The sequence below is a fragment of the Rhinopithecus roxellana genome, chromosome 1 (assembly GCF_007565055.1).
Source record: "Rhinopithecus roxellana isolate Shanxi Qingling chromosome 1, ASM756505v1, whole genome shotgun sequence".
Lineage (NCBI taxonomy): Eukaryota > Metazoa > Chordata > Mammalia > Primates > Cercopithecidae > Rhinopithecus > Rhinopithecus roxellana.
Window position 1 is genome coordinate 54,128,852 of NC_044549.1, and position 19,587 is coordinate 54,148,438.

A 19,587-nucleotide genomic window follows, 5' to 3' on the forward strand; every position below is an offset into this window, starting at 1 on the left:
TGGGATAGCTGGCTAGCCATATGCAGAAGATTGAAACTGGACCCTTACCTTTCACCATAAACAAAAATTAACTCAAGATGGATTAAAGATTTAAGTTGTTCTTTCTTTCTTTTTTTTTTTCTGAGACAGCATCTCACTCTGTCACCCAGGTTGGAGTGCAGTGGTACCAGTGCGTCTCACTGCAACCTCCACCTCCTAGGTTCAAGTGATCCTCCCACCTCAGCCTCCCAAGGAGCTAGGACAACAGGTGCGCCCCACCATGCCTGGCTAATTTTTTTGTGGTGTTTGGTAGAGATGAGGTTTCACCATGTTCTCCAGGCTGATCTTGAACTCCTGAGCTCAAACCATCCACCTCGCTCAACCTCCTAAAGTGCTGAGATTATAGGTGTCAGCCATCTCGTTCAACCAGGATTAAAGATTTAAATGTTAGACCTCAAACCATAAGAATCCTAGAAGAAAACCTAGGAATCACCATTCTGGACGTTGGCCTTGGGAAAGAATTTATAACTAAGTCCTCAAAAGCAATTGCAACAAAAACAAAAATTGAAGAGTGGGACCTAATTAAAGAGCTTTTGCACAGCAAAAGAAACTATCAACAGAGTAGACAGACAGCCTGCAGAATTGGAGAAAATATTCACAAACTATGCATCTGACAAAGATCTAATATCCAGAATCCATAAGGAACTTGAGCAATTGAACAAAGAAAAAATGAATTATCCCATTTAAAAAATGGGAAAAAGGGGCTGGGCACAGTGGCTCATGCCTGTAATCCCAGCACTTTCGGAGGCCAAGGCGGGCAGATCACTTGAGGTCAGGAGTTTGAGACCCACCTGACCAACATGGAGAAACCCCGTCTCTACTAAAAATACAAAATTAGTCAGGTGTGGTGGCACATGCCTGTAATCCCAGCTACTCGGGAGGCTGAGGCAGGAGAATCGCTTGAACCCAGGAGACAGAGGTTGCGGTGAGCCGAGATTGTGCCATTGAATTCCAGCCTGGGCAACAAGAACAAAACTCCACCTCAAAAAAAAAAAAAAAAAAAAAAGGAAAAAGGGTCAGGTGCGGTGGCTCATACCTGTAATCCCAGCACTTTGGGAGGCCGACACAGGCGGATTACCTGAGGTCAGGAGTTCAAAACCAACCTGGCCAACATGGGAAAACCCCATCTCTACTAAAAATACAAAAATTAGCCAAGCGTGGTAGCAGACACCTGTAATTTCAGCTACTCAGGGAGACTAAGGCACGAGAATTGCTTGAACCCAGGAGGCGGAGTTGAGTGTCAAGGGGAAAAAAAAAAAAGAAATACTAGGCTTCAGAATTTGTGGACTACCTTTTTTTTTTTTTTTTTTTTTTTTTGAGATGGAGTGTGGCTCTGTCACCAGACTGGAGTGCAATGGCACAATCTCGGCTCACTGCAACCTCTGCCTCCTGGGTTCAAGCAATTCTCCTGCCTCAGCCTCCCAAGTAGCTGGGACTACAGGCACCTGCCACCATGCCCGGCTAATTTTGCATTTTTAGTAGAGACGGGGTTTCACCATGTTGGCCAGAATGGTCTCTTGACCTCGTGATCCACCTGCCTCGGCCTCCCAAAGTGCTGGGATTACAGGCGTGAGCCACCGTGCCCAGCCCCTCTGTGGACTACTTTTAAAGCAATTATCAGAAGAAAGTTCATAGCCTTAAACACATTTGTCAATAAGAACGAAATGAATTAAATTCCTAATACATGCAGGCACACACACACAGGTAAGCCCAAAGATGGCACAAGGAAGGAAATAAAGATAAAAGTAGAAATTCATAAGAGAGATATAGAAAAGCAATTACATTAATAAACCTAAATCCTCTTTTTTAAATTAACAAACCAGGCCTGGCGCAGTGGCTCACACCTGTAATCCCAGCACTTTGGGAGGCCAAGGCAGGTGGATCACCTGAGGTCAGGAGTTTGAGACCAGCCTGGCCAACATGGTGAAACTCCATCTCTACTAAAACTGCAAAAAATTAGCCAGGTGTGGTGGCGGGTACCTGTAACCCCAGCTACTCAGGAGGTTGAGGCAGGAGAATCTCTTGAACCCGGGAGGCAGAGGTTGCAGTGAGCCGAGATTGCGCCATTGCATTCCAGCCTGGGTAACAAGAGCGAAATTCTGTCTCGAAACAAAAAACAAACAACAACAACAACAACAAAAAAAAACTGAACAAACTACTAAGTAACTTAATAAAGCAAAAACAGGAAGAGAGCATACTTTACAAAATAATAGGTAATGAGGAGTAAACATTGAACCAGAAAAAAAAAATTGAAAATAAAAAACAACTTTGCAGAATTCTATGCAAATATATTTCAAAACAGATATAAGATGGATAATTTTCTAGAGAAACAATGTATAAGAAAACGACTCCATTAGAAGTAGAAAGCTTAAAATAGACCAATTTCTTTCTTTCTTTTCTTTTCTTTTTTTTTTTTTTGAGACGGAGTCTCGCTCTGTAGCCCAGGCTGGAGTGCAGTGGCGCGATCTCGGCTCACTGCAAGCTCCGCCTCCCGGGTTTCCGCCATTCTCCTGCCTCAGCCTCCCGAGTAACTGGGACTACAGGCGCCCGCCATCTCGCCCGGCTAGTTTTTTGTATTTTTTAGTAGAGACGGGGTTTCACCGTGTAGACCAGGATGGTCTCGATCTCCTGACCTCGTGATCCACCCGTCTCGGCCTCCCAAAGTGCTGGGATTACAGGCTTGAGCCACCGCGCCCGGCCTCTTTCTTTTCTTTTCTTTTCTTTTCTTTTTTTTTGAGACAGAGTCTCCCTCTGTCACCCAGGCTGGAGTGCAGCAGCACCATCTCGGGTCACTGCAACCTCCGCCTCCTGGGTTCAAACAATTCTTGTGCCTCGGCCTCCTGAGTAGCTGGGGCTACAGGCATGTGAACCACGCCAAGCTAATTTTTGTATTTTTAGTAGAGACGGGGTTTTACCATGTTGGCCAGGCTGGTCTCCAACTCCTGACCTCAGGTGATCTGCCCGCCTCTGCTTCCCAAAGTGATAGGATTACAAGTGTGAGCCACCACACCCGGCCAGTCAAATGATTTTTAACAAGGATGCCAAGACAATTGAATGTGCGAAAGAACGTCTGTAGCATGCTACCCTTCACGTAAGAAAGTGGGGAGTATAAGAAAACATACATATATCTGAAATATACATGTTTCTACTCATTTGTGCAATAAAAAACACAGAAAGGATAAACGAGAAACTATCAATATTGGTTACCTGCGGGCATGTGGTAGGAACACAATGGAAAAGATGGGGAATGTGGACAGGATGTGGAGGTGAAGAGTAACAGATCTCTGAGTATAGCTTTTTGAGTAATAGCTATTTTGAGTAGTATACATACAGTCAAGTGTTACATAATGACATTTTGGTTACAGATTGCATATATGATGGTGGTTCCATAAGATTATAATGGAGCTGAAAAATTCCCATTGCTTAGTGACGTCATAGCCATCGTAATGTCAAAATGCAACAAATTACTCAAGTGTTTGCAGTGATGCTAGTGTAAACAAACCTACTGCAGCCAGTCATATAAAAGCATAGCTCATACAGTTATGTACAGAACATAAGTGATAATGATAATTATGACTGTGTTACTGGTTTATTTACTATACCATACTATACTATACTTTTTAATTGTTATTTTAGAGTGTACTCCTTCTACCTTTTCTTTTTTTTAAGTTAACTGTAAAACTGCCTCAGGCAGGTCCTTCAGAAAGTATCCCATAATCACAGGAGATGACAGCTCCATGTGTCATCTGTCCCTGAAGATTACTGTCTCATTACTGTCCCTGAAGACCTTCTAGTGGGATAAGATGTAGAGCTGGAAGATAGTGATATTGATGACCCAGGCCCTGTGCAGGCCTAAGCTAATGTGTGTTCTTGTGTCTTTGTTTTTAACAAAAATGTTTAAAAAGCAAAAAACAAACAAACAAACAAAAAACTCATTTTTTAAAAGCTTACAGAATAAGGATTTAAGAAAAAAAAATATATATATATATATATATTTTTTTTTTGAAATGGAGTCTCACTCTGTCCCCCAGGCTGGAGTGCAGTGGTACGATCTTGGCTCACTGTAACTTCCACCTCCAGGGTTTAAGAGATTCTCCTGCCCCAGCCTCCTAGGTAGCTGGGATTACGGGCACCCACGACCACACCTGGCTAATTTTTGTATTTTTAGTAGAGACAGCGTTTCACTATATTGGCCAGGCTGGTCTCGAACTCCTGACCTCAAGTGATCCACCCGCCTCAGCCTCCCAAAGTGCTGGGATTACAGGCATGAGCCACAGTGTCCAACCTTAAAGAAAATATGTTAATACAAAAGAGTCAAAAAGTTTTTTTTAATTAAAAGTTTATAAAATAGAAAAGTTAAAGTAAGCTAAAATTAATTAATTAATTATATATTTTTGAGAAAGTCTCAACTCTGTCACCTATGCTGGAGTGCAGTGGAGCCATCTCAGCTCACTGCAACCTCTGCCTCCCAGGTTCAAGTGACTGGTGCCTCAGCCTCCCAAGTAGCTGGTATTATAGTCATGTGCCACCATGCTCAGCTAATTTTTGTATTTTTTAAAGTAGAGATGGCGTTTTGCCATGTTGGCCAGGCTAGTCTTTTTTTTTTTTTTTTTTTTTTGAGACAGAGTCTCGCTCTGCCGCCCAGGCTGGAGTGCAGTGGCCGGATCTCAGCTCACTGCAAGCTCCGCCTCCCGGGTTCACGCCATTCTCCTGCCTCAGCCTCCCGAGTAGCTGGGACTACAGGCGCCCGCCACGTTGCCCGGCTAGTTTTGTGTATTTTTTAGTAAAGACGGGGTTTCACCGTGTTAGCCAGGATGGTCTCGATCTCCTGACCTCGTGATCCGCCCGCCTCGGCCTCCCAAAGTGCTGGGATTACAGGCTTGAGCCACCGCGCCCGGCCGGCCAGGCTAGTCTTGAACTCCTGGCCTCAATCAACCCACCCACCTTGGCCTCCCAAAGTGCTGGGATTACAGATGTAAGCCATCATGCCTGGTCCTAAGGTGTGTTGGGTTGATTTATTATTGAAGAAAGAAAATGTTAAAATAAATTTAGTGTAGCCTAAGTGTACACAGTATTTATAAAGTCCACAGTAGCGTATAATAATATCCTAGGTCTTCACATTCACTCACCACTCACTCACTGACTCAACCAGAGCAACTTCCAGCCCTGCAAAGTCCACTCATGGTAAGTGCCCTACGTAGATGTACCATGTTTTACCTTGTATACTGTATTTTTACTGTACATTTTCTATATTTAGATACACGAATACTTACCATTGTGTTACAGTTGCCTGCAATATTCAATAATCACACCCTGTATAGTTTTGTGGCCTAGGAGCACTAGGCTGTACCATATATTCTGGGTGTGCAGCCAGCTATATCATCAAGGTCTGTGTCAGTACACACTATGATGTTTGCACAACGATGAAATCATCTAACGACACATTTCTCAGAACACCTCCCCATCATTAAGTGATGCATGACTGTAAATATACAGATGCTCCTCTACTTACAGTGGGGCTACATTCCAAGTAAACCTGTCATAAGTTTAAAATGCACTTGATACACCTAAGCTACTGAACACCATAGTTTAGCCTAATCTACCTTAAATGTGCTCAGAACACTCACAGCCTACAGTTGGGCAAAATTATGTAACACAAAGTCTATTTTATAATAAAGTGTTAAAAATCTCTTGAAATGAATACTACTGAAAATGAAAAAAAGATCAGTTGCATGGATGCTTGAAGTACAGTTTCTACTGAATGCATATCACTTTCACACCATCATAAAGTTGAAAAATGGTAAGTCAGCTGGGTGTGGTGGTTCACACCTGTAATCCCTTTGGGAGGCTGAGACTGGTGGATTACCTGAGGTCGGGAGCTTGAGACCAGCTTGGCCAAAATAGTGAAACCTCATCTCTACTAAAAATACAAAAATTAGCCAGGCATGGTGGCGGGTTCCTTTAATCCCAGCTACCTGGGAGGCTGAGGCAGGAGAATCTCTTGAACCCAGGAGGCAGACGTTGCAGCGATCCAAGATCAAGTCACTGTACTCTAGCCTGGGAGACAAGAATCCAACTCCGTCTCAAAATAACTGATTAACTAACTAAATAAATAAATAAATAGAAAGAAAGAAAGAAAAATGGTAAGTCAAACTATCATAAATTGGGGACCATCCGTATATATATTTCCCAGATCTGCCTGCTATGGAAGTCTCAAAATAATGATATCCCAGTAGCAATGAGCACATCTAATGTCCAAATCTTGGCTTCTAAATATCATTCCTCAACTAAAAGGAACTTCCACCCAGGCATGATGGCTCATGCCTATAATCCTAACACTTTGGGAAGCCAAGGTGGGAGATTTACTTGAGCCTAGGCATTCAAGACCAGCCTAGGCAACATAGGGATATCTGTCTCTACAAAAAATAAACAGAATTAGCCAGATGTTGTGGTACATGCCTAAGTCCCAGCTACTCAGGAGTCTGAGGTAGGAGGCTTGCTTGGGCACAGGAAACTGAGGCTACCGTGAGCCAAGATGGCCCCACTGCACTCCAGGCTCTCCAGCCTGGGTGACAGAGTAAGAACCTGTCTCAAAAAATAAACTAAAATAATAAAAGGAGTTTCCTTGGAGAAACAGCTGGTTTCAGGACTGGACCTGGGAAAATACACAATGAGCCTGGAAATTCTTGCTGTGCCAGAAAGTGAAGTTATCTTAGGGGCACGTTGCTAATAAACCATCATCCGAGGGTTTTGAAGAATAATGGAAACATGGTAAAACGACACAGGAATTAACTTGAAAAGTCTCCCAGTGGCCAAATCTGGGACAATTTGAGCATCGAAATTTTAAAAAAGTAGTCCATTGTAACCCTTTGAATAAAATAAGAATCCAAGAGTCCATATGGATAATGAGGGATCTGGAGATGGACAAAAAGTTGTTTGGGGCCCCAAGTCCATAGGGCAATAGGCAGGACAGTCTCAAACAGACGAGCCCTGAGGGAGCTCCACCCTAAAGTAGCACCAACTTCCCAGGGGAAGGTTCCCTGGAGAAGGAGATGCCCAGAATGGGGAAGGCCGAGCGGGGACTCACGAGGGGCCTTTGCGCATCCGAGGCGTGCTCAGGGCCCACTGCTTGATCTTGCTCAGGCTCTGTTCACTGATGACACGCTGGCCATCAGAGGGCATGCAGTCCACATACAGGTTGTAGAGCAGCAGCGCTTCCGTGTTCTTGCGCAGGGCGTTGGCCTGGACCACACGTTGTGCGAACACACAAGGGTCCTCAGCACAGAAGAGAAGCTGGATCCGTGGCACCCAGTACTGACACACCTGAAGAGGGGGCCTTCCTGGGGGCCAGGTGGGAGGGAGAAGGGGACACACAGTCAGGCTTCTGGGCTGGAGCACTAGGTTCCGGCCGGCTGTGCCGCGGGTGCCCTGTGGCCCTGAACAAATTGTTTCCCTCTTCTGACCCCCTGTTGCATCTGTGAAATGGGCATGACGACACTCCCTGCCCGGCCCATCTCGCAAGGTATCATGGACGGATGTGAAAGCACATAGACAAGGCTGGGGTGCGGTGGCTGACAACTGTAATCCCAGCACTTTGGGAGGCCGAGGGGGGAGGATTGCTTGAGGCCAGGAGTTCGAGACCAACCTGGCCACCATGGTAAAATCCTGTCTCTACTAAAAATACGAAAAAGTAGCCAGGTGTGGTGGTGGGTGCGTGTAATCCCAGCTACTTGGGAGACTGAGGCACAAGAATCACTTGAACCCGGGAGGAAGAGGTCACAGTGAGCCAAGATTGCACCACCGCCCTCCAACCTGGGTGACAGAGCCAGACTCTGTCTCAAAAAAAAAAAAAAAAAAAAAAGAAAAAAAGAAAAAGAAAAGAAAGTATTTAGACAAGCAGTTATACAGGCATGGCTGTTCAAGTGCCCATCCCTTGATCCCACACCCAGGGCAGGCATCACTTATTGATGGGACTTGGGCTCAGAGCTGACATGCCAAATAATGGCCACTTGCCCTTTCTGGGGTATCTTGAGTGATGAGTCCTCTGGTCCTTACCAGTCAGTGCGTTGGGCAAACAGAGCAAAGTAGAATCCAGAACTGATTTGGCAGTGCCCTGGGCGGGGTTGGCCTCAGTCATGGGCCGGTCAGGCCCAAGCTGGGGGTCTGCCTGGGGCAGCAGCAGCAGCTCGTACCTTCAGGGGTGACCCCTGCATTCAGGATGGGCCTCCCCATCTCATCTCGCACCAGGCCTTTCTCGTCTGTCTTGTGCACCAGGTATAGCTTCTTCTCCTCGTCGTAGTCCAGGACGCCGACCTTGCACCATTCGTACTTCAGCTTCTGACTCTTGGGGTCCTCTGAAACAGAAGAGGAAACCCCACCAGTGCCACCTGCCATGGGGGCAGGAAGGGGACTCTGAGTGCTGGCAGCAGCGCTGGGAATGGGTCTCAGAGATCACCAGTCTGGAGTCTCTCCCGCCGGGATGCCCCCATCTGCTCCAGCAGAGCCAGGACCCTGTTTCCTCCCAGCCGAGCTGGCCTCTGAGGAACCCGGGCTGCAGGAGAGCCAGAAAGACCAGGCTTCTCTGCCCTGGTGCTCAGCACAACCTCCACCAGGGCAGAGAGACACACAGGCCAATAGGAGGCTGGGACAGGCAGCACGAAAGCCCCAAGTTAAGGGAGACCTGCTGAGAACCCATTTGTAAAGGTCATGAATGAGTTGGACCCCCTTCAAGGTGACCAGGGGCAGGGTGAAGACCTCCTCACAGGCTGCCCCTGGCTGCTCAGTCCCTGGGCCCCTCATCTGAGAACAGGGCCCGGCAGGGCAGGACAGGGAAGGAGCTGCTCTTTGGTCAGGATGGGCCTCCCACTGGTTCCCTGGGCTGAAAGCCTGTGCCCACTTCTCTAGCTTACCTCCTGCCGCTGCCCCTCACACATTTCTCTCCAGCCACACTGGATATCTGGCTATTACCGTGAGTTTCAACCTTGTTCCCATGGCAGAGCCTCTGCACTGGCTGTGCCCTCGGCTTGGAACACTGTCCACTCAGGCCACCTCATTGCTGGTTGTTCCCTTCACCAAGGAGAAGCCTCTGTGTCTAAAATAGCACCCCTGTCCCAGGCACTCTCTGACTTGTTACCCCATTCTATCCCTCACAGTGCCGAAAGTCACACTATTTATGCATCAACTCCTGGTTCACAGCTGACCTGCTCATACTAGTGTCAGCTCACTAAGGGCAGGAGTGACTTTGTCCCATCTCAGTCACAGCTGTGTCCCTGGGCCTAGAATGAAAACTAGTACCTTGCAGGTGTTTGATAAATTTTTGCAGAAGGAAGATGCACACACTTGGTGCCCAGTAGAGCAGCCGCAATGCATAGTGGCTTAAAAACAAACTGAGGCCAGGTGCAGTGGTTCAAGCCTATAATCCCTGCTCTGGGAGGCAGAGGTGGGCAGATTGCACTCAGGAGTTCAAGACTACCTTGGGCAACATGGTGAAACCCTGTCTCCACAAAAATACAAAAAATTAGCTGGGAGTAGTGGTGTGTGCCTGAAGTCCCAGCTACTTGGGAGGCTGAGGCACAAAAATTGTTTAAACCTGGGACATGGAGGTTGCAGTGAGCCGAGATAAAAGCTGTTTGTTTGTTTTGTTTTGTTTTGTTTGTTTTTGTTTTTTTGAGATGGAGTCTCGCTCTGTTGCCCATGCTGGAGTGCAGTGGTACAATCTCCACTCACTGCAACCTCCGCCTCCCAGGTTCAAGCAATTCTCCTGCCTCAGCCTCCCGAGTAGGTGGGATTACAGGTGTGCGCCACCATGGCCAGCTAATTTTTGTATTTTTACTAGCGACTGGGTTTCACCATGTTGTTCAGGCTGGTCTTGAACTCCTGACCTCATGATCCGCCCGCCTCAGCTTCCCAAAGTACTGGGATTACAGGCGTGAGTCACCAGGCCTATCCCCTGTTTTTTTGTTTTGTTTTGTTTGAGTTCTACAGACTGGGTTGAGAAAGGAAGGGCTGGAATTCTCAGGAAATGCTCCCCACCTGTTGACACCAGCTAGAGGATGAGTGAAGAATGGATAAAGAAGGCCTATAGCTCACCTATTTTGCTTCTCTGTTTTGCTTTTCCCTTCCCTTCCTAGTAGGTTCCCTTTCTGAAAATGCTGGCCTTGTGTCTGCTCAAATCAGATGAAAATATGTCACTGGAAGCCCCCAGCAGAAAACAAGAGGTCCCCTGCAGAGCCCCTCCCTGCTCACCCATCCTCCCACCCATGCCACCACCCCAGACCAGGGCCATGTGAAGGGGAGTAAGCAGAGCACCTCGGTGGAGCCTGGTACTTGGTGCATTTAAGGTTAATGCAGTCCCAAACCTTCTGGTTTTATCACCAGGAATTGGTGATCTGGGAACAATTGAGTTAAATTATTTTTGTAATTAAGTCCAAAGTAAAGGGAACATTCTGGGCTTCTTGTCTAGTTCAGAGAAATTGATTCCAGCATTAACGTGTTTTTAAAATGAAACATAAATTTACAGCCTGCTCAATGGACTCGCTGCGCAGTCTTAAAACCAGTCATGGCTCTCACAATCCTGCTTCCCACCTGGAGCTGGCCTACTGGGCCCACTCCCCACTCACAGCATCTTGTCCACCCACCAGGTGGGGAGCAGAGCAGCCTTCAGCCCTGCACAGGGGAACAGACACCTCCAACTTCCCAAATGATGACCCAGACCTTCCTAGGATGCTGCATCGAGAGCCAGCTGTGCAGGCCAAGACAGCAGCCATGGATGCCCACCTGGCATTGCTTTCCACAGCGGGAAACGGGAGAACCTTCACAGCCACTGGGGCAGGCCTGAGGCCAAAGGAGCAGTCAGGGGCACTCCCTGGGCAGATACAGACAAGGCCAAGACAACGCAAACCTGCGTGGCATCAAGTGGGCATGGTGAGGTGTGACAGTGGTTGTTGATGGGTGACATTAGGCGAGTGTGTTTCTGTGTGGTGAAAATGTGTACATGAGAGTGGTTGTTGGGGGTGTGTGTGACAGTGAGTGTGTTTGTCAATGTGTGTGACGATGGGGATGTGTGTTTGTGAGCAAGTGTGTGATGGTATGTGTTGTGCACACAGAAGTGAAAGCTGAGGGGCCACGGTTAGAGCTGCAACAATGGGGCTTCTGGATGGAGGGATGGAGAGGAGAACTGTGCCCCTCGTGCATGTTTCAACATTCCCAACCAGCATGTACACATTTTACTAACAATAAATCAAAGATTTTTCAAAACACTAGCCACCATCCAGCTGTCCCTTTTCCAGCTCTCCCGACATTGTTCTCCCTGGTCCCTGCATTTCCTGCCTCTGTGAGGCCAGCTCCTAGGCCTGTCTCCCAGCTGAGAGGTCTTGAAAGACCCCTCGCCTTCGGTGGCTGCCAGGTCCCAGGGGAGCCCAGAGTCTGTGACAGGGCTGCTACTGGAATGAGATAGTGCCCTCACTCCAGACTGGCCTTGCTCACCATGCCCCAGGAAGTCATCAGTGGGCAGGAGGGCTTTTCCTGGGACAGGTTTCCTGTCCGGAGACCATGGCTCCAAACCCATGTTGATCCACTCTCTGGGAGTCCGGCAGTCAAAGTCCTCATTGTCAAATACCTGGAAGAAAGCAGACCAACGTTGGGAGGAAGCAGCTCCTCTAGTGGGGCCCAGGTGGGACTGGGTGTGCCAAAGGATGGAGCGCCTAAGTAATCCCCTCCCCAGGTGAGAGAGCTGCAGGCTGGGACTGGGGGTTGACCCTCTCCACTGCTGCTCCCAGGGGTACACAGCATCTGGTTGGGTGTTTGAAACCCTGGATCCCCATCCAGCCAAGCCACCTGAGGCTCAGGCAGACGAGTGTCCAGGGACCCAGAGCAGGCGGTAGGTTCTTTCTCCCACTGCCCAGGGCCACCTAGCTCAGGCCCAAGGGAAGAGGTGGCCCTTGGGTTTTCCTGGGGACCCTACTACAACTTGGAAATGATGAGATCCGGGGCTGTCAGGAGGCAGCCCTTAGCTAGACTCAGCTTTACCTCCTTACAGGGACCACCAGGCGAGAGACACTCAGGGCCGCAGAGAGGAAGGGAGGGGAGGTGGGTGAAAGCCAGAGCCAGGCCATGCTCCCTCTTTCTCCTCCCTGGGTTCATTTCCTGATTCATACCCCAAGGGGGTGGCACTGATTCCCTCTTCCATCCCTGCTCTTCCCGTTTCAGTGAGCCCAGAAGCAGCTCCCTACCCTGAGGTGGGCCCTGGTCAGGTAGGACTACTCCACAGTCCAGCTGGGCCACATCTAGGTTGCCCATGGGTGGCATGGAGGCCAAGGCCAGGCATACAGTCTACCCAGGGAAGAAGCAAAGACTCAGCATTCCAGGGGGGCTGGGGGCCCCTCCTGCTGCATCTAGGATGCTCAAACTACCTGGGATGGGTTCCTATTGTTGACCTGCCCTGTTTGACAAGAGAGTGCTGGTGACTGGTGTGGGAATCCCCTTTCAGATCTGACTCTTGAGCTTCCACTGGGGTCCTGCACCTCTGTTCCCCGTCCCTCAACCATCTGTGGAAGCCCGGCTCACCTTCAGTGGGAGGTAGATGGGGAAGAGTGGGTCATGGCCCTGCTCGATGGTTTGGGGGTGCTGGGGGTCCAGGTGCCTAGGCATGAGCTTGTTGGAGTCGATGCCCTGGCTGAACAGCAACTGCTCAATGTCCAGGCTCAGGTACTGCTGTTTCCTCCTGGTCAAGGGCAGGGAGGGGACCTCAGGATGGCTTGGCTTGTGTGACGTGGTTCCATGGGTGTCCACAAGGGCTTACGGGGTTGTGGGGACAGGGGTGTGGCCGAGCAACCCCTCTGGAGCCCTCCGCCCCTCTGAGACTCATCAGGAAGTGGTGTGGTGGCTGGGGCTGGTGTCCTGGGCTCCAATTACCCTTCTGTCCTGCCCCGCAGTCCCATTCACTGACCTCAACACCACCTTCCCAATTCCAAAACATGTAAATTGTTCCTATTAAGACACCAAAGGGCTAGAAGATTCGATCTAAACACTTGTGCACAGGTTCTGCTATGAATATTGTCACCTGGTGATCTGCAGTTCCTCACCCCCTGAGACAGGTGGATGCCATCTCCTGGACAGTCTCCCCACAGCCCACCCAGCCGTACCTCTCGATCTCAATCTTGCGAGGACGCTGGCCTGGCAGCACCTGGAAAGGGACCTGCACCTTGGGCTCATAGGCCTGCAGCGGGAAGTCAGTCTGGGCGAGCAGCCGGGTGGTGGACCCAATGCACTGCTGCTCCACGCGCTCCTGGAAGTCCTCAGGAACCTCGAAGGTTCCGACTGCAGGCAGAAGCAGGGGCAGGGGCTTTGGGGCTCAGGCCAGCACCCAACAACCAGCCTCCACCCCATAAAACAAATCACCAATCAGGCAGTATGCTTTGGAGTGTGGGAAGCTCAGAGCTTGCCTGTGGCTGGGCAGTGGCTGGGAGAAAGGCATGGCACCAGGTGCCCTGGGGCTATGAGCCTGGAGGGATGGTGGCTTCCAGAAGGTCTGTCCTGGCCCTGCTCTCCCTGTCCAGAGCCAGCATTCTTGACCACTCCTTTCCATACCACCCATGACTCCAGCACCAGGGGCCATTGCTCAAGCCAGGTGTTGAGTTCAACAAGGGCGAGGGTTACCACTAGACAGGAAGATGAAATGGGATGGGCTCCTCCCACCCCTACTGCAGAGGCCCCCTCAGCATATTAGAGTCTGATATTCATTCCCTGAGGCTATTGCCAGCTTGAGGCATCCTGGATACTGTGGGTGGCTCCACCATTCTGCCCCTGCAGGACCCTCAAATCACAAAATGACTGCCCCTACTTAGATGAGCAGGGTATACAGAGGCTTCCATTCTATACCTGGGGGAAGGGGAGTTGGTGGGGAGAGATCGATTGATAGGATGACCATCCATCTCAGTTTGCCCGCGACACCAGATGGTCAATGGAGAAGAAAGTCCCAGGCAAAGTGAGACCACAGAGGTGGGGAGACGGGTGTGGGCATTTGCTTCAGGAGGGGATGACCACATTTCCGAGGGCCTGGCTGGGCTCTGGGCAGCCTCCTGATGGTCCCCTCTATTTTCCAGTTGGAAGAAGGGTCCAGAGTCCCAAGGGCCCTGGTGACCCCTTCCTTGGGCCTTACTGCCTCCCTGGGACCAAGAGGTGGTCATGCTGCAGGAGGGCCCATCTTAGGAGTGGCATCTGGGGTCCCACAGAGGCCTCTAGAGGTGGGACCTGGGCGGTGTCCAAGGCTCAGTGGAGCCTCCACTATTAGCTGGAGTCTGCTCTCACCAGGTTGCCGAGTAGTCAAGGGACCCCATCAAAAAGGCCCAGATCTCAGGGCTGCCAAGAAGGCTCTTTTCAGAGCCCTAATCACCAGTTCTTGAGGCTGCATGACACCACTCCACCCCCAGAACCCACTCAGTGGCCAAGAAGGAGCCAGGGTGAAGAGACCCATGCCTGGCCTCCAGACCCTGCTGTGTCCGTGTGCTGGGGGAGGCTACCCCAGCCCTCGGGCAGCAGAGTGAATGTCCACAACTGGCTGCTGAGAGCCCTGACTGACACTACCCTGTGCCGCTGGGACCTACTTTTTCTCATGTGGGCAGAGCTGCCATCTGCCGATCACCCCCTGCCCACCCTGCCATGAGTGGCAGGAGCACCATTCCCAATACCCTCAGTGCTGAGATCTGTGGTTGGTAGCCATTTTCTGGGTCACGGATACTTGTGATACTGTTGGAAACAATAGGCCAGACCCTCAGGTAAGCGCACAAATGTACATGCTCATGGTGTTTTCTAAGGCCTGTGGGCTCGGAGGACTGGTCTGGACAGTGACAGCAAGGAGCCAGGTCTTTCCTCGGGGTAGGGAGGAGGGGTGGACAGGGGGAGCCACAGGGCATCTGGGCCTGATCCAAGGGGACATCCTGCCTGCCAGGGGAGAGGGGCAAACTCTGGCCAGGTGGGAGGCCACCTGTGCAGTTCCTCACCACCACTCAGGGCTTCTCCTGGAGCCCCTGTACTCCCCTCTGCCACTGGGGAAGGCCCCACACCCTGCAGACCTGTCCCAGTCCTCACCACCCCAGCTATGCTCTGAGACTCTCCATGAGCCTGAGAGGAGGAGCCCCCTTTCCTCCTTCAGCAAGGATCTCCCAGGCATCTATCTGAGCCAGGCCCTGTTCTAGGTGCTGGGGCCCCAGCAGGGAGCAACTCAGACAGTCCTGGCCTCTTCAGGGCCCACATTCCAGAGGAGGCAGAAAATACACCCATATGCCCTTCTGACCTCAGCCAGGGAAGGAAAGCTGTGGCTCTGACCCCTGGCAGCCCAGCCCAGCCCAGCCCAGTGTCAAGGTCATGGCTCCACTAAGAGTAATGACTTGGCAGCTATGGCTGACTGAGCACTCACCATGAGTGGGCGCTTGTGAAGCACCCTGTTTCTTATTATCCCCACTCCACAGTTAAGGAAGCTGAGGCCCACAGCCAAGAAAAGGCTGTCTCCCTGAGGCCAAAAGCCTGCTTGGAAATACCTACCGGAACCCACTCACACAGCCCTCCTGAGCACTGACCTCTTGGGGTGAACTTGTCGAGGTCAGCCTGCCGCAGGAGGTTCTGGCTCATTCGGGGGCCACGACACACCTCCTGAAACCAAACCACGGAGCCCTGAGCATGTGTCAACATCCCAGGGACAGGCAGGACCTGGGAGGGACCCTGAGGCCAGGCGCCTCCCTAGAGGTCCACCAGGGAGCACTCCAGGAGCACAAGAGTGGGCAGAACCAGTGAGTACGCACAATTTCCCGTTCAAAGGCCACAGTGGGCAACAATCTGTGGCCACCCAGGACATCCTGACCCCGCCCCATTCTGGTCCAGCCCAGCTCCCCTCCTTGCTCTGAGAACACTCTACAGTGCATCCTGGGGCTGAGCCATGAAGCAGATACTGCAAGGCCAGCAGGTATCTCTGTATGTACTTCCTCTCCCAAGGGCCACTGGCACTGCAGGTGTAATGCATATCAGGGGGTCCTCGCCCTCTCTTTCTTGGCCCCTCCCTGGTCTAAAGCCTAAGACTGCCTGGGACGTACAGGACTCTGAATTCTCTCCTTGTCATTCCCTCCCCTCTTTCCCCTACCCCCAGCCTCCTCCTTTGCATTCTAGCCTTCTTCACACAGCTGTGCCCTCTCTCAGGGACCCCAAGTCTTTGTACCTGTTGTCTCCTCTGCCTGGAACACGCTCCCAGGCCCCACTCTTACATCCTGTCTCTTAGATCTCAGCAGTACATCACCTCATCTGTGGAACTTCCCAACCAGAGCCAGGAGAGGGGGTCTTCCCTACCAAAGCCACTTCCCCATGACAACGACAATAGGGACATGGGCGTCTCATCCCCGCTGCATCTCCAGGGCTCCGTCCAGGGCCTGGCACACAGCAGGAGCTCAGTAATGAGTTGTCGAATGGATAGATGGATGGGTGGTGAGAAAAATGGATGAAAGGATGGATGAGGGCAGAATAGAGGGTAGATGGATAGAAAGACAGATGGATAGGTTGATAGACAGCTAAATGAACAGATGGACTGACTGATGGGGAGAAGGATGAAAGGATGGGTGAACGGAGCCCAGAGGAAGGGTTGAGGCTTGGTAGGGGATGGCTGCCATACTCACTCCAAGTTGATCCAAGGTTCCAGGGCTGAGGATGTCAGAGTAGAACCCACGCTGCTTCATCAGTGGGTACTTCTTATCATTGCCTGTCAGGGGTGACTTCCGGGGCTGCCCCAAGTCTGAGAGTGTGGGTGGGGCCGGGGGCAGGGATAAATGTGGGAGCTTGGGGTCAAGGGCTGGAGGATTCCCCAATCCATAGTCTGATCCTGGAAGAATCTTCCCCGGGTTATACTCTAGGCCCCTGTGGGTCCCCACTTGGACTCCAGGAGCACCACTGCACTCTGGGCCTTGAGGGGTCCTTCCTGGGCTACAGCCTTTAGTGTTAGGCTGCTCCATGCTGCTTCTCAGAGAGATGCCCCAGCTGAAGCTCCTAGGAGAAGATCTCAGCGTCAGTCCGCCCTTGCCAGCCTCTGTCTCAGCCCCCAGACATATGGATGCCTAGATTGTCTGTCTGCCACAAGCCCCAGCCCATGACCCACGGGTAACAGAAGAGCAAGGAGGAGGGAGTGGTCTCCTCCTAATCTGGATGGGCATACAGTACCCCAAGTCCCACCAGGAGACAGTGGGGCCTGCCCTGGACACTGCATGTGAGAAATGAGCCTAACCAGAGTTAAGGGCCGAGTGAGGGGAAGCACTGCAGATGCCCCCAACCCATGCGTGTGACTGCACTTGTCCACCCCTCTCCCCCATTTTATAGAATAAGGCCTGGCTTCTCAGTAGCGGGAGATGGGGAGGGAGGCCCAGAGCTTGCTCACCCAATAAATTTCCCTAAAATGACTTTCAGCCAGAAGCAGCCCTAGCACCCCCAGCCTAGCCCTGCTAGACTTCCCTGCCTTTTCCCAGTGTGGTGCATGAGCCTCCCTAGCACCTGTGAGCACTGGACCATGCCCTGTGTCCCCTGTGTTTGCCCACTCTACCTCCTCCCATACCCCAGGAGCCAGAGGAATAAATGGCCTCCCCAGCAGGACCCCAATCCTGACCGTCCATAGGCCCACAGATCCCTCTACCAGCAACAAAATAGCATTTACCCACCCTGGCTCTCAGGGTCAGATCAGCTCAGGAAACGTATACCCTCCTGTCTTATGCAAGGGAGTAGCAGATGCCTCTGGGGTGCGTGCACATCCACCACCTGGAGGACAAGGGTTTATAGAGTTTTTATTGTGGGAGGAGCAAGCCCTTGAAAAGCCACTGTTGCTTTTGGCTACCTCAAAACTCATCACCATGGAGAATCCTTGGGCAGGAGTACATGACAAGAAATTGGACAAGGATATGGTGAAGATGAGGTTTGTATATAATGCTAGTGCAAAAAATAAAAAGAGGGTCTACAATTATATCAATAAAAATTGCAATTAGAAAAAAAGAGGCCAGGGCGGTGGCTCGCTCCCATAATCCCAGCACTTTGGGAGGCTGAGGAGGGTGGATCACCTGAGGTCAGGAATTTGAGACCAGCCTGGCCAACATGGTGAAACCCCATCTCTACTAAAAATACAGAATTAGCCAGGTGTGGTGGCACATGTCTGTAATCCCAGCTACTTGGGAGGCTGAGGCAGGAGAATCACTTGAACCCGGGAGGCAGAGGTTGCAGTGAGCTGAGATCGCGCCATTGCACCCCAACCTGGGTGACAAGAACAAAACTCCATCTCAAAAAAAAAAAAAAAAAAAAAAAATGGCCAGGCTTGGTGGCTCATGCCTGTAATCCCAGCACTTCGGGAGGCTGACGTGGGCAGATCACTTGACGTCAGGAGTTCGAGACCAGCCTGGCCAACATGGCAAAACCCCATTTCTACTAAAAACACAAAAATTAGTTGGGTGTGGTGGTGCACACTTGTAATCCTAGCTACTCCAGAGGCTGAGGCAGGAGAATCATTTGAACCCTGGAGACAGAGGTTGCAGTGAGCCAAGATCATGCCACTGCATTCCAGCCTAGGCGACAGAGCGAGATTCCGTCTCAAAAAAGAAAAGAAAAGAAATAAAAGGAAATCATCTTAACAAAAGGAAATAGAGGCTTAGCCCAAGCAAGCCGCCCTTCCCCGGCCCCATCCCATTTTCCCATCCCTTCTGCACACTGAGACAAAGAGCCGAGAGCTTGAAGAACAGGGCACTCTTTTTGCTGGGTGTTTTGTGCTACTGCAGGCCTCCTGATGGATTGTGGCAGGGGGCCCTTGCCTGCACTGACCTGAGGAGTGGGGTGGGTGGCCAGAGCTGTCTAGAGCAAAACTACCCAGCAGTGCTGAAGCAGCACTCAGCAGCTGAGTCCATTTCTAAGAAAGGGGTGGTGAGTTGTCAGGGTGCCTGAGGGCTGAAGAAGGGCAGATGGGGCTCTGGCAGGAAGCCCCAGACACTCAGCCCAAAGGCCGACCTGCCTCCAGCCAGTCTGGCCTGCCAGGCCTCCCCCAGCGGAACTCCACTCCCTGAATCCAGTCTCTGGCAGTCAGCTGCCTCCTAGGGCAGGTGCTGAAGACCATGCCGAGTCTGGCCCACCTGTCTAACAGTCACCAGCCCTTCCCGGAGCACCCTGAAGAACAGAGGACCCCTTGGGGCTCAGCCTCATCATGCTGCAAACCCATAGATGTTTGTTTCATCTTTGAACAAAATCACCCAACAGAGCAGGGCTTAGAGAGGCCAGGGTCCCAGATCCACAGAAGAGCATTCCATTCAATGACAGAGAGGCCTGAACATGCTTGGTTTGCTTTACTGGTGCATTATAAGGAGTTATAAGGATCTTTGGAGATAACAGGTGTGCAAATGTCCAGGAAACTGCAGGGTTGCTGGGGGCAAAATGAATCCATAATGGGTGAACTTGCTGCCCCGGTAAACTTTCCCTCCATGCAAGCTGGCAATAGGGGGATGCACCGAGGTGTGTCCCAAAGATGGTGTGAGAGTGAGCTGCAAA

At 51.0% G+C, this 19,587-nt stretch overlaps 1 protein-coding gene across 1 annotated transcript in view; it reads right to left on the reverse strand.

Moving 5' to 3' along the window:
• Positions 1-17,045, reverse strand: part of DNAH1 (dynein axonemal heavy chain 1) — an 82,849-nt gene extending 65,804 nt beyond the window's left edge. The window contains exons 1-7 of the mRNA XM_010365019.2: positions 16,698-17,045; positions 15,615-15,687; positions 13,182-13,356; positions 12,604-12,760; positions 11,524-11,656; positions 8,232-8,393; positions 7,127-7,379 (exon numbers count right to left, since the gene is read on the reverse strand). Coding sequence (XP_010363321.2) covers positions 7,127-7,379; positions 8,232-8,393; positions 11,524-11,656; positions 12,604-12,760; positions 13,182-13,356; positions 15,615-15,687; positions 16,698-17,030 — 1,286 coding nt within the window. The 5' untranslated portion in view covers positions 17,031-17,045. The remainder of the gene's footprint in view (positions 1-7,126; positions 7,380-8,231; positions 8,394-11,523; positions 11,657-12,603; positions 12,761-13,181; positions 13,357-15,614; positions 15,688-16,697) is intronic.
• Positions 17,046-19,587: the final 2,542 nt, after the last annotated feature.